Below are 13,831 nucleotides of genomic sequence, written 5' to 3' on the forward strand. Positions count from 1 at the left end.
GATCTTCGCTGTCATCAATTAACACAGTTAGAAAATGAACCGCCAGACTGATTTACAGCAATGACCATAGCAAGCACAATGTACATCTTTTTTTATTTTGGCACATTGCAACTTGGATAAACACATACGCTTCTCTTCCTTTCGTGTTCATTCACATAATGTGTTAAATAATAAAACAAAATATATAAATACAGCTGAACTCTACTTTTTTCTTCTTCTCGGCTACGAAAAGCTCTTGTCATAAAAAGTCGATCAATATCACAACTCCGAAAAATTAATACAAATTGTGTAATATAACAAGGAAGACTATTTCTACACTGGAGAAAATGGATACAGGTTAGGTCGAAAAAAACGAAACAGAATCACTATTCTAAAAAGTCAATGATGGATCTATGATATTATTATTCAAATAAAACAGAGAAACAAAATATCACCCACAGCAACTGCCATACCTTTTCTTCATTTCATTCACAGTATCTGCACTCACTAACCCTTTAAAGTCAATACATTCCAATTACGCATAAATCTGAGAGAAAATTCTACCTCTCACTCCCTCCCTTGTTGATTGAATTCATTCTTACTTTCCATGAATAGCACCTATGCATCCTCCATAAAATAAATCCTGGTATCCTATAAAACCCTTTTAGCAATTTGTAAGTCTTAATCATATCACAAATACCCCATCTTTCTTCTGTCTGCTGGTGTCAATCGATCACAAATTCTTAAACTACCATCATAATCTATATTACACAATCCCATTATCATGTTTAACAGTCTACACACAGTATCAGCATTTCCATGGAAACCAGACTTGCACATAGCAGTCATAGTGGAATCGCATCATAGTCTTATAGAAGTAAATGACTTCACTATCCTTAGATATTAAGATTAGTTTATCCTCTGAGTTATATTCGCAATCATGGCTTTATGGCCCTTGAACTTCAATTTCCTATTAACTATAACTCTAAGCTCCCTATCCTGACCAGTTTCTACTAGCATAATCCAACCAATATAATATGATGTTGGATATCTCATTACACTATAGTGCATAACTTTACATTTGCTAACGTTGAAATGACAGCTATTTATCACATGCCCAAATTCCAGCCTATTCAAGTCATTCTACAATTACTGCCTATCAAATACAGTTAAAATTATCCTGCCTATCTTAGCATCGCCAGTAGATGATGCCACCACAAATCATTCAGAATGTTGTTATTCAATCTTTGCATTAATAATGTTGTAAAGATCTTGGAAACTTACATCACCTATGTACCATTTTTTCAAATATCAATCAGTCATCCTCTCATCATTACTAATATTATACGATCCAATTCAATTATATATTCTACAATTTATGTAACAGCCTTTCATACTGTGTCCCGTCAAAATCCTTCGCACCAGTCCTATAAGATTATCGTATATTCTTTCCATCCTGTATAAATTTCTTTGTTGTGAGACTCGAATTATACATAATGGTCAAAGGAACAGTCAGTTCAGATGAACACTGTTTTAGCAACCAGCAACCGTGATGATATGATATTAACGCTTATTGCCGATTTATTCAGTTTTGTGCAATAGCTCTCTTACATCCTGTCAGGGCCCATGAGAGGGGGGAGGGCTCAGGAATACCTTACCTGGGCCGTTGGTCTAAAAGAGGACCAGGGAGCCAAAGGAGAGAGCCTAAAATTCCTTGGATCTCAAAAAAAGTTTGCATATATTGTGTGAAGACTAGCATGCCCATTTTTTTGTAAGCCTAGATTGTTTTATGTATATTAATTCGTAGAAATTATGACCCATATATTATGCAGTGTTGGGAAATGTAGAGGTTTGATAAGGGCAATACTTATGCAGGGGAGCAACAGGCTCTATCTGGAGGGATCGGAAAATTAGGGCCAATTTAAGAACCCAAAGAATGTGGGAGCACTCTGGAGCACTCCAGCGCCTTGGGACCCGATCGCCTCGGGAAAATTGTATGTACGACCCTCGGTACAATGAATAATATTATAAATTTTCATCATAGCATCACTAGATCAGTGTGATTTAATTCTTACATGGATAAGTGGTGTCATATTTACGCCGCCACTTTTTCATTTTTCTGTCTCACCATGTCATCTGCTTCAGTACTGTTTTATGACAGAGTCTAACGAAGCGTTGCCACATTTGGTACTCATGTATCAGATTTGGTAAAATTTTAACTACTGAAATATAGCTATAGCCTGACTATCTAAATGGAAGTGGTGTTTGGACTCCTAAGGCTAAACGGCCCGAAGATAGACTTAAGTTCTTGTCTAATCTCTAACTAGAGGAACTTTTCTAAGACTTTTTTCTCCCTGAAACTCGAGTTTTTCACCCCGTAAACTCAAGAAAATCGACCGTAGAACCCACATTGTTTCAGATATTGAAAATGTTGTGTTAGGGTTAGATGACGGCACTTGTTGATACGTCTCTTCACTGCAGACTGCTTAAATTACTGATAGCCTTGGGCCAACCCTCTGATTAGCTACCAGTTGAGAATGATCTGCCCACTCAGTCTCCATAAATTAGATAGGGCTAAAACGGTCTTGCCTCTCCCTATACGGATATAAAAAGGCGTTAGTTGATTTTTTTTTTTGAAGTACCAAAATAGTCAACACACATGATAATAGTACCAAATATTACTGGAAGCCTGTATAGCTTAGGAGATGTGGCGTTTGCACACCACGGCGCTTGCCGCACGAAGGAAGACTTGATTTCGAGTCTAATCGTCGACTAGAGGAAATTTTTATAAGCCTTTTTTCGACCGGTTCCCGAGTTAGTCGATCTCTGGCACGGGCAAGCGGGTTTTTTCTCCCGGAAACTCGGGTTTTTCGTCCCGTAAACTCAAGAAAATCGACCGTAGAAACCACATTATTTCAGACATTAAATACCAGTGTTAGGGTTAGGGACCACGAGATGGGGGCACTTGTTGAGCTGTCACTCTTCACTGCGTGCCTCTTAATTAGTGATAGTCTTGTGCCAGCTACCTCTGATTGGATACCAGTGGAGAATGAACTGCCCACTCAGTCTCCAAAAGTTAGATATGGCTAAAAACGGCCTCGCCTACTCCCATATATGCGGGAATAAAAAGGCGTTTGCTGATTTTTTTTATAATTTATTGTATTTGGTACTTTTTTATTGTATATCCTAAAAAGATAGTCAGATCGTCTTGAATGTGTAAAGCTTTTCGGGTCATCTGCCTGGCATAAAAGTAGCACTTGAAGACCTCATAGAACTATAGTTGACAGCCAAAATCCAAAACAAGATATGAAGTCCATGGAGTTTTATTATATGTGATATCTTTTTATTTTTACTTAGTATAGATTTTTTGCAACAAGGTCATCGAAGCTAGAGATGCTACTCTGGATGTTGAAGTAGCAAGCATAGAACCTCTCCTCACAGAGCTGACAAAACTTCGAAACAACTGGAAATGCATGTGAAATGAAGCCAAATCGTTTGCACCAAACCTAAACATAGAAATAAAACTCTCCTATAGATGTAATGGAGTTAGGCGCAAGAGGGCAAGGTCGCATGACAACAACATATCTGATGCTAATTTGGAAGAACTGAATGACACAGATAATATTCCAGAAGAGGCCTACTCCAGAAAGTGTGTTTTACTTTCTGGAGTAGACAATCTCATAGCAGGATTAATTGTCCAGTTCTATGCTGCTAAGCAATTGTAATAAAACTTTGATTTCTTGTGGAAATATATCACCATGTGCGAAAGTGATGTGGAGAGAAAACTTTGTCGTTATCGGAGAAATATCCTGCTGACCTTAATTTTGATGATTTTGGGAAAAAAATGCAACATTTATCCTCAGCACATAAAGCATATTATAGAAATGCACATTGAAAGCCACTAAATCTGTTGAACTTGTTAACAAAGTACAGACTTGGTGTTCGTCTTCAAATGTTAGTGTTAGCTTAGAATACAATTCCAGCAAAAGTAGTTTCTAGAGAGGTCGTTTAGCAAACTTTAGCTAATTATGATTTATTTAAGGTCTACAATGTCGTCTCAGGAACGTACTGTGATTAGGCCAGGCTGAGCATTAAATCATACATTGCTAGAATAATTAATTTTCATGCTGTGATTCGAAATTTTGCACAAAAAATGCAGAAACGCCTAAGTATCTGATCCTCTGATCTGTATTACAATATAAAAGGATCTTTCAAGTTAATGCTTTCTCCTTATCTGTATTGTAGCATAAACAAAAATGTTCAAATCAAATGTGCATTCTTATCTCTGATCCTCTTTTATTTTATTTATATTTATCATGGAGGGAATATAAGAGTATAAGGCTTTAAATGCGAAAATTAACAGAACGTACCACTCCACCTCTCTCTCTCTCTCTCTCTCTCTCATCTTCCATATTCTTTTTGACCTTACAGTATACAGCAAAAGGCATAAAACCTTAGTGGATAAAAACAGAATGACTAATAGAGAAGGGAAGGAGCTCAAAAGAAACTTTGTACCTCCTGTTTATGTCTAAATTTAAAAGTTAAAGTCCATTTTTTGATCAAGGTTGATTTTGCTAAATTTTCATTTAGAGTGTTTGTGATGTTAATTGATTATGATGTTTCAAGAGAATGGACCAAAGAGTCGAAGAGTTCGTGGTAAGAGAAGTGCCCCCAAAATGCTCTATATACATTTTTTGGGCAAAAACTATATAACTACTTTTACAATAAAGAATTTTATAATGCTTGTGTTGTCTTGCAATGCGTTTATAAAACTGGTCTAGAGGGGCTACATATCCTCGATCTGGCACTGTGTGATACCATACAGAAATGGAAGTGCAGGAAGTCAATTCCAAGTGCTACCCGTAGTAGCACTTGTAATCCACCACACTCACCGAACGTGACCTTAGGGTGCTACGAAGGATGATATGCAAAAACCACCGTTGGCCGACATGTTGAACGCGGAGTTCCTGGTTAGACAAATTTACTTGGACAGTGTCGTTGATTGATTTTATCACAACTTTTTGTGTATGTATGTATGTAACTTCCACTAAGGAGTGTATACTTACACGATTACACTCCTTAAGACTAGGATGACACTGCATGTTGGTTCGGGTAATTAATTATTGTATGATGATACAGAGGCGTGAGTTCCTTTTATGGGAATGTATGGCACCATCTCAGTCTCTCCCCCAAAATTTTATTCGAGCTCCGGAACCGGTATAGCTGACGAATTAGGGCTATGGTTGGGTCAGTGTTCCTGACTGTAATCCATGTGTGTCCATGGGCCGGATTGCCTGCTTGCAGGATGAAAAACCCTAGATATGCTAGTGGAAAAAATCCTGCTGTCCCTGCTAACTTGGCTATGGCTGAGGAAGATCCTTAAGTTCCTCAGGTCGTCGACGAGAATCCAACGTGGGACACTCCTTCCCCAGGCATATGGTTGCAAAGTGAAAAGCCACTAGGCAAACTGCGCAGACGGTTCGGGTAATATGGGGGGGCTTGCAAAACCAGGTCTTACATAGCATGGAAACCAATGTTCGGAGCCTCGGTTCTGAATGCTTTTGTGTAGATTCCTATCTACACAAAAACACTCAGAGTGGGCGAGTAGAAATTGCAGAGTGGGCGAGGCCTTTTAACCATATCTAGTTTTTGGAGACTGAGTCGACAGTTCAATCTCCACCGGTAGCCAATTAGAGATAGCTGACCGATTACTATAACTAGTTATAGGCGGCAACCGATGAAGAGACTAGCAAACAAGTGCTGCCATCTCTTGGTAACTAAACCCTAACAGGACATATTACTGTCTGAAATAATGTAGATTCTACGGTCGATTTTCTTAAGTTTCTGAGGAAAACAACAACAACAAAAAAAAAACCGCTTGCCCGTGCCAGAAATCGGGAACAGGTCGAAGAAAGGATTAGAAAAAGTTCCTCCAGTCAGCGACTAGATTTGAACTTAAGTCTATTTCCGGGCTGCCTAGTGCTAAGATTTTGCAATCCTAAGTTTATTCAGTCCTCATAGGTACAATTAGTTAACATTTATTTATACTATATTTCGATTTATATATTTATAATGGTTTCTTATTAATTCACGTAATTTACCATTTCGTGTTTATTTATTCAAGCTAACATTCAATTGGTAATGTTATAGATTCACGTAATCTGCTTGAAGATGTCATCGCTATACATTTAGTGATGCATGAAGATGCAATTACTATGTATATGTATGATACATAAAGTTACCATGTGGATTACGTAAATATGTAGCATTACCAATTGAATGTTGGCTTAAAATAAATAAACATGAAATGATAAATATATACATGAACTAATAAGAAAACATCTATAAACTAAAATATAGCATAAATAAATGTAAACTAATTGTACCAGTGACTGATCAAATATACTTGGGATTTCTGCACATGCGCATTTAATTCCACTCTATAACATACCAATGTATGCAAGATGGCGGTGTTTGTCAACTTTAAATGTTTAATAGTTTGATATTTTGTGTATGTAAACATGTCAAGAAGAAATCAGGAAGCGTTTACTAAATCACCATTTCCTTTAGTTATTCCCACCTGCATCTATAAACTTTGCAGCGTCAGAAATGTCCTTAGAGGAAAACCGAGGAAGTTCATTTTTATCACTCCCACCTGATGTGCTTTATGATGTATTATCATTTTGTGATTATCAAACATTGGGAAGGCTGTGTGTTGTGTGCCGGCGACTTCGAGCAGTTATCTCTCAAGATTTTGTGTGGACACCGAGAAGTAAACACGTAGTATCAACGAACCAGTTTTCGGATGCTATACGAAATCGGTAATAAGAAATATTGAATACTTGTGTTTAGCGGTAGCTATATAAGATGGGAGAAAGGAAGAGCTAATGGAGACGATAGCTTTTAAATAACACCAGCATTTCGTTATCATTTCATGTTCTGTTTTCCGAACGACATCATCTCTAATTATAAAAGAATTCTGTTTACATTTCATGTACACAAAATTCTTTTATAATTAGAGACGATGTCGTTCGGATTGCTATATTTTCAAAAAACAGAAAAATTGCGCTGCGAGAGTGGTTTTATTTTTTTAAATATGCATTTTGCTTACATTCCAGTTGAACCAAAATTTCTGATTAAAAGCATACACATGCTAAAAGAAATAAAAGAAGGAAAAAATTGAAAGATGGAATATCCTGTCAGCAAACAATGTTTAAAGTGATTATCACTTCTCATTAATTAACACCAAACAGGAATAATTTAGCAAAACTACTACACAATCATAAAGTCCTGTGTGTTATTATTACTATTAATGAAGCCTCTATAGATTCAAAAAATCATTGTAGAAACTCTGTACTGTCACAAAGCTCATTGAACCATTTCTGCACTGAACACACTCAGGCAATGTATGCCACTTGCCAACCACTCCATGCAAACATCCTAGTTCTTACATGATCCTCATACAGCTTCTATGGATGGCCTCTTGTTCCAACTCACATCTCCTTCCATTCTGTGAATTGTGAATTAGAACATAATGGAATTTTAGGAATGAAATGATAATGTAAATGATTATTTACATTATAATTGATTAACTAAAATAAACTAATATTTCCACTAATTTGCCAAAGTCAAATTGGCATCATCAGGGAATGATACACAAGTAAAGATATGAATGCACTGTATAAATAAGAAAAACTAATGTTAAGAATCAAGGCAAGTTCTAAAGTCCTAAATTATACCACCAGGTGGGTTCGCCATTCTTGCCAGTTGGACTGATCTGAGAATAAGTATTGCCTAGACTTGAAGAAATATAAGGTGAGTTAGCTGATCTCATACGGAGGTAGCAGGGTTTTTTCTCCCGGAAACTCGGGTTTTTCATCCCGCATACAGACAAATCGGCCCTTCAGAACACACGCAATTTACAGACATAGCAGTTGTGGTGGTGGTGGAGGTGGGCGGTAGATGGCGTTGATTGAGATCGATTCATAGTAGTGGTTCAGTGTAGTGGGTGAGACAGTTGTAGGTGCCCTCCCACGATGAGTCTTCGGACTCCTTGGAGGTGTCAGGAATAATAATAATAATCCAAAGTTATTTAGGTTAGGATTGTTTTTAGAACAGAGGCAGATTCTAGGAACAGCTTTCCTACTTGTAAATGCTTCTCTTAAAGAAGGTAGCCTGTTTTTATTGGATTTAGTGGGAAGTATCCAGCACAGTCTTCAAGTCTTGAGTGCCCATAGTGAATGTGCTGGATATAGGCTCCTTGCCCGGAGATTCTGATACTGGCTCTATTGCTTGTTTAGCCATAATAGAACATTTTATGGCACTTGGTAGACATGGGGAAAATCTAAGGAACACAGCTAGTCTTTAAGAGAGTAGTTAAGATATGCTAGTTTTTTGTGTAGTCTTGAAGGTGGTAAGAGGGATTGTATTTCTTCAGGATTTTTGCTGACTTCTCAGATGCGCCACAGATATATGGGATAGTCATGGTTTATACGACAGTATGTTTGGGTGAGAGGGAATTTGTTGATATGAGATGTCAATACTTTTTTTATATCTGATGGGTACTGTAGTCCTTGGCTGAGATGATATTGTGTATGTAGTTCAGTGATGAGGGCACACATAGTCTTGCTCTATTGAATAAAGTTTTTATGATACTATTGGGATGTGATGTGATGTGACTGTTGGTGGATGTATGTGCTTGTGTGTGTGTGTGGGGGGGATCCATCTTGTTTGCATGCGGTGTCCTGGCTATATGGCCAAAAGAATACATCAACTACATAGCTTAATCAAAAAGTATTTTAGTTTGGGGTGGAAGGTAGAGCTTTTTCAAATGTCTTCATAGAGAAATCATCCAAGGGTAGAGAAAGTGGAGAGTCCGTTGCTCTAACCCCAATTTGTTTGTAAAATTTTCCTTGCCACACAGAATAGCTACTCTGAGTTCATAGTGAACTGAAAGAAGGCTGAGAAATTGATAGCAGATTCACATTGGATTAAGTCAGCAAGAACAAGGAGGAGACATCACAGCTGTTAAATCAGTCTTTTCACTTCTTCACTGAATGCTGAACTTTGGACAATTGTTTTACAAATCTTTAAGAATGCTTCAGGAATTCCAAGACTCACGTTTCAGTTGAAAATACCATAGTGAATCTTTCCTTTGCTACTCTGAAAGCAGAAGACATGCTCATAGTCATGTCCATAACTTTACTGTTTTTCCTAGGAATATACCTGTTAGTGAATTGGGGATGCAAATTGAAGGAGAAATTCACATCTTTCCTGCTTACTAGTAATATATAAGTTGCCAGTGTCTGAATTCTGGCAAAAGTTCCAAAAAAAAAACAACCTCTTCAATAGAATTTTGACTTTACTAGAATTAAAGAATAACAACAACAACAAAAAAAGTGAATAAGTGTAATGTTTCTGCAATCAAAAACCATTCTGATTACACATACAAGCTAATCACATTGCTGAAGGATCAGTCCAATTTATTATCATTTGGACTGTGATCTCCTAACATTTAGATCAGATGTATTCACATGCTCATAAAAATCACAGATATGTTAAAACCTTCAGAGGGTATCTGTAGCTCACTTAATTTTAATTAAGCCCTTTGGTGGGAAAAACCTGGGATTGAATCTCATCTAGGAATTAAGGAGCACCTTTATCAAGGCTTTTCAATTGAAGGTGAGTTAGTTGTTCTCATATGGAATTCCAGGAACTCAGGTTTTTTATAGAACAATCAGGCCAGCAGATAGAGAACATAATTTATACACAAGAATATATATTTAGGGATAAAACTAACTTCCTTATCCTAAAATTATGGTTACAAAAAGTAATCTGGGAAAGCCTTGGGCCTTAGGGACCTATAAGTACTGCAAATTGTTATTGTTTTAACCCCACTCTAGATACATGAACTACCTAAAATCCACAGACAAAATGTGGCATTACACCCACTTATTGAAAGCATTGATTCACCCACCTATATATAGCTAAAAACTTAGCAGATGTGCTCTTTCAAATTACTGGCAACATCCCGTTTTAAGTCTAGAACGGTAAACTTCATTCTCCACAGAACTGGCTTCATGGTCAGTTTTGTTATCTCTTCCTTGTTTATTAACATCCTTCTTTAAGATGCCTTTGACTTAACCTATATATTTTATGTAACCAAACAAACCTGTCACTACAGAAATAGTGGTCCATGTTATTGAATATAATCAAATACCTGAAATAGGGAAAGTGACCATTCTTGATTTCCAAAAAATGAAGTCAAACCATGGATATCAGTCCATAGCAATTAAATTAAACTTTCAGAGAGATTATATTATTGTTTTATCCTTTAACCAAGCATAAGCAAACAAAGTTTGCACTTTGTAACTAAGTGCTGCAGTAACTAAGCTACTGGTATGTAGAGACAGATGACTTCATATCCATTGTATTAGTATTTTATAATATAAAGTATAGACTTTTGGATATGTATAATGTTATGCATTATGGGAAGGGACATTATCCAAATTGGATTTTTGAACTTTATTGAGATCTCATCAGTGGGAGCCAGACTTGGAAGAGATACTAAGGTTGAATTAATAGGAGTCATGTACAATAGTCCCCCCCCCCCCCTTATCCACAGAGGACATATTCTAAGACTCCCCATGGATACCTGAATGCGGCTCGTTCTACTTTTGAATGATCAATTGTTGGTTTCCACTTTGTTAAAAAACTCTTTCTATGTAGCCACTGAAAATAGTCTGTTATTTTCAGACTGAAATATTTGGCAAATTAAAATATAGTATTCTTGTGTAAACATGTCTATAAATGTTCCAGAGAAGCAAAAGAAAGAAAAAGGTTCCGTGACATGGTTGCCAACCTCCTTCTAGGGGATGACATTTGAAGAAGAAGAAACGTGTCTATATATATTATAATCTATGCATACTTTGTTTTTTCCTATACATACCTATGATAAAGTTTAATTTATAAATTAGGCACAGTAAGAGATTAACAGCGATAGCTACAATAATAAAATAGAACAATTTTAGCAATATACTGCAATTATATGACTGTGAATGGAATCTTAGCAACTTCAGTATACGTTTTTTATTATTTATTTATTATTTTATGAAGTTGAGAACTTTCACCTTTTCACTTAAAAGGAAGCACAGCTTTCCTTCGGCATATCCGAATTGCCAGCATCACTACTCTTGCACTTTGGGGCCATTATTAAGTAAAATAAGGTTACTTGAACACAAGCATTGCGATACCGCAACAGTCAGTCTGATAACTAAGATGGCTAATAAGTGACTAACGGGCAGATTGAGTATACAGTACAGCAGGGTTTCTCAAACTGTGTTCCGTGGAAGGTGAATGGGTGTTCCACGAGAAATTCTGAAATTTGTCATTTTAGTTTTCTAAGCATTTTTCATGAATAAATATTTTATAGTAAAAATATTCTGAGGAGAATAATATTCATGAATATGTCGAAACGCTCAGACCCAGAACACCTAATGACATCTGTGTATCGTTAATTTTCACACATTGAAATCTTTCAACAATCGGGAAAGAGAATACCACCGTTTATGACCGTCATAAAAATTGTCTGCAAGCCGATTACAACAATGGGCGGCATGTTCTCAAAACTGAACGAAATAACATCTGCGTTGCAAATATCAGTGACCAATCAGCGAGGAAGTATAAAGAAAATTTTTCCACTAAAATTGAAGATCAAGAAGTCTGTATCCGGTTCTCAAATCTATTAATACTTTCTTCGTAAGTTCATATTGCAGCGTGTAAGTGCTTGTTCTGAAGCCGGAGTGCCGTGATTTTTTTAAAGTAATAGGAATACTGAGTTAAAATTAATATGAATAAGAGACAAGGCACTTTGTTTAATTTTGATATTAAGAAATCTCTTATTGAAGATGTTTGTGACGGAACAGATAGTGAGTCACCACCTGAAGCCTACAAAGATCTCCAGGATGTACAAAAGGAGGAGAAAACTACCAGCACAACAGGAGAAAAAGTCTGCATTCACTCGTAAGTACTTATAATAATATTATAAATATATTTGGTGATCAGAATGGGATATGTCAATGAAAATCAGCACAAATTAATTTAATGATGTTTGCCTGAAGAAACTACGACATGCTACACCATTTCATCAGTCCAGTGATTGATAACTAATTTAAATGTAATTTATATTTGTCAACATGCCACACTGTATACATAAGTATTCTAATACTCTTTATGATTATGTCATAATTAATTATTAATACTTATGTTAATGTATGAACTTTAAAAAAATTTGGAAAGGTATTTACGAGTAAATTTCTTGGGACCGGGCCCTCGGGAAAAAAAAAAAATCAGCTAACGCCTTTTTATTCCCGTATATAGGGAATAGGCGAGGCGACTTTTGAAAAAAGAATTCTTCTTACTCTTTTAACTAATTTTATAATTAATATCTGATTTATTTCGTGTTTAATTTTTGTTACTGAACATTTTATCAAATCATTCTTATTACAATTGCTTTTACATTATTTGATACGGTTTAGTACTTTTCTTACAAGTATTGTTACAATTCATATTTACTTTTTACTTTTATATGTTGCAGTCTTTTTTTTTTTACTATTTTGCATTATTCATTTACTTTTATATTATTCGACATTTCTTATTTATAATCTTATTGTTTTTCATACGTTACCTTTACAACACAATTCTATTTGTTTTTATTATAGCTCTGACAAATATTGGAATTTGGTATCTCCACGTCTGGGCCTGGCTCCCACTGAAGAGGCCTCAATAAAGGTCGAAATTAGTCTGGGTAGTGGCCCTTTCCTTAATGCATAACATTATACATATCCACCAAGCAATGTGTTTTGCATTATGGGAGATACTGAGATAGGAGTGATGTTAGCTTGGTCCACCTTTGCAACGAGTTGCCCAGTGTTGTACTATCTTACTCCAGTCCTGAAGATACTTTCAGGCGTAAACTTTGTTTGCTCACACTTGGATAAAAGATTAAACTACATTTATTGAAGGAAGTACAGGAAGATGGTTTAATGTTAAATCTGGTGTCAGACGAGGATGTACATTATCCCCTCTGTTATTCATTATCTATATGGATCACATTATGAAGGAAAGTGGTATTAAACCTGATATCAAAACTGGAGATGTTAATGTCAGCTCTTTGCTTTATGTGGACGATGTTATACTTCTAAATAAATCTGCTACAAATCTGCAAGATTCCCTGACTAAATTGAATAACTGTTGTAATAGATATGGTATGAAGGTCAGTAATAAAAAGACAAAGACAATAAAAATAGGCAGAATCATTGAAAATGTCAACTGCATTGTGATTGGAGACCCTGTGGAACAAGTAAAACATTTCAGCTGCTTAGGCACGATTTTTAGTGAAGATAGTAAATTAAATATGGAAATAGACAACAGAATCAACAAAGCTGGTATGGTAGGAAGTCAATTGAATATTTTCATATGGAATAAGAGAGATATTAGTTGGAACACTCAATTAAGCTATATACAAGACAGTGTTCAACCCAGTTTTAACTTATGGATCTGAGAGCTGGGTCAGAAGTAAAACACTTGACCAAAGACTAGAGACTGCAGAAAAGAGAGCATCAGGGAAAGATTAGAGGCGTGAACAGATGGCAATATCATATTAAAAACGAGGATATTAGGAAAGAACTTGACATTGTTAGCAGAGCTAATCTCAGTTGCATGGTCACTTAAACAGAATTGGCGAGAAAAGATTAGCAAAACAAGTGTTCTCTGCCAGGTTGGCAGGAAAACGACCCAGAGGAAGACCAAGATATAGGTGGATTGATACAGTACAAAGTGCCTTAGACAATAG

At 36.2% G+C, this 13,831-nt stretch overlaps 1 protein-coding gene across 2 annotated transcripts in view; it reads left to right on the forward strand.

Annotated features, from left to right (window-relative positions):
• Window positions 1–6,356: 6,356 nt before the first annotated feature.
• Window positions 6,357–13,831, forward strand: part of LOC150092336 (F-box/WD repeat-containing protein 4-like) — a 122,439-nt gene continuing 114,964 nt past the window's right edge. The window contains exon 1 of one of the 2 annotated variants that reach the window (XM_090415059.1): window positions 6,357–6,800. In XM_090415059.1, the coding sequence (XP_090271185.1) occupies window positions 6,589–6,800 (212 nt within the window). In that variant the 5' untranslated portion in view covers window positions 6,357–6,588. The remainder of the gene's footprint in view (window positions 6,801–13,831) is intronic. The other variant, XM_090415058.1, reaches the window with a different exon arrangement.

The sequence above is a fragment of the Typopeltis vanoorti genome, chromosome 26, assembly GCF_054136105.1.
Source record: "Typopeltis vanoorti isolate ZY-2024b chromosome 26, IOZ_Tvanoo_1.0, whole genome shotgun sequence".
NCBI classification, from domain to species: domain Eukaryota; kingdom Metazoa; phylum Arthropoda; class Arachnida; order Uropygi; family Thelyphonidae; genus Typopeltis; species Typopeltis vanoorti.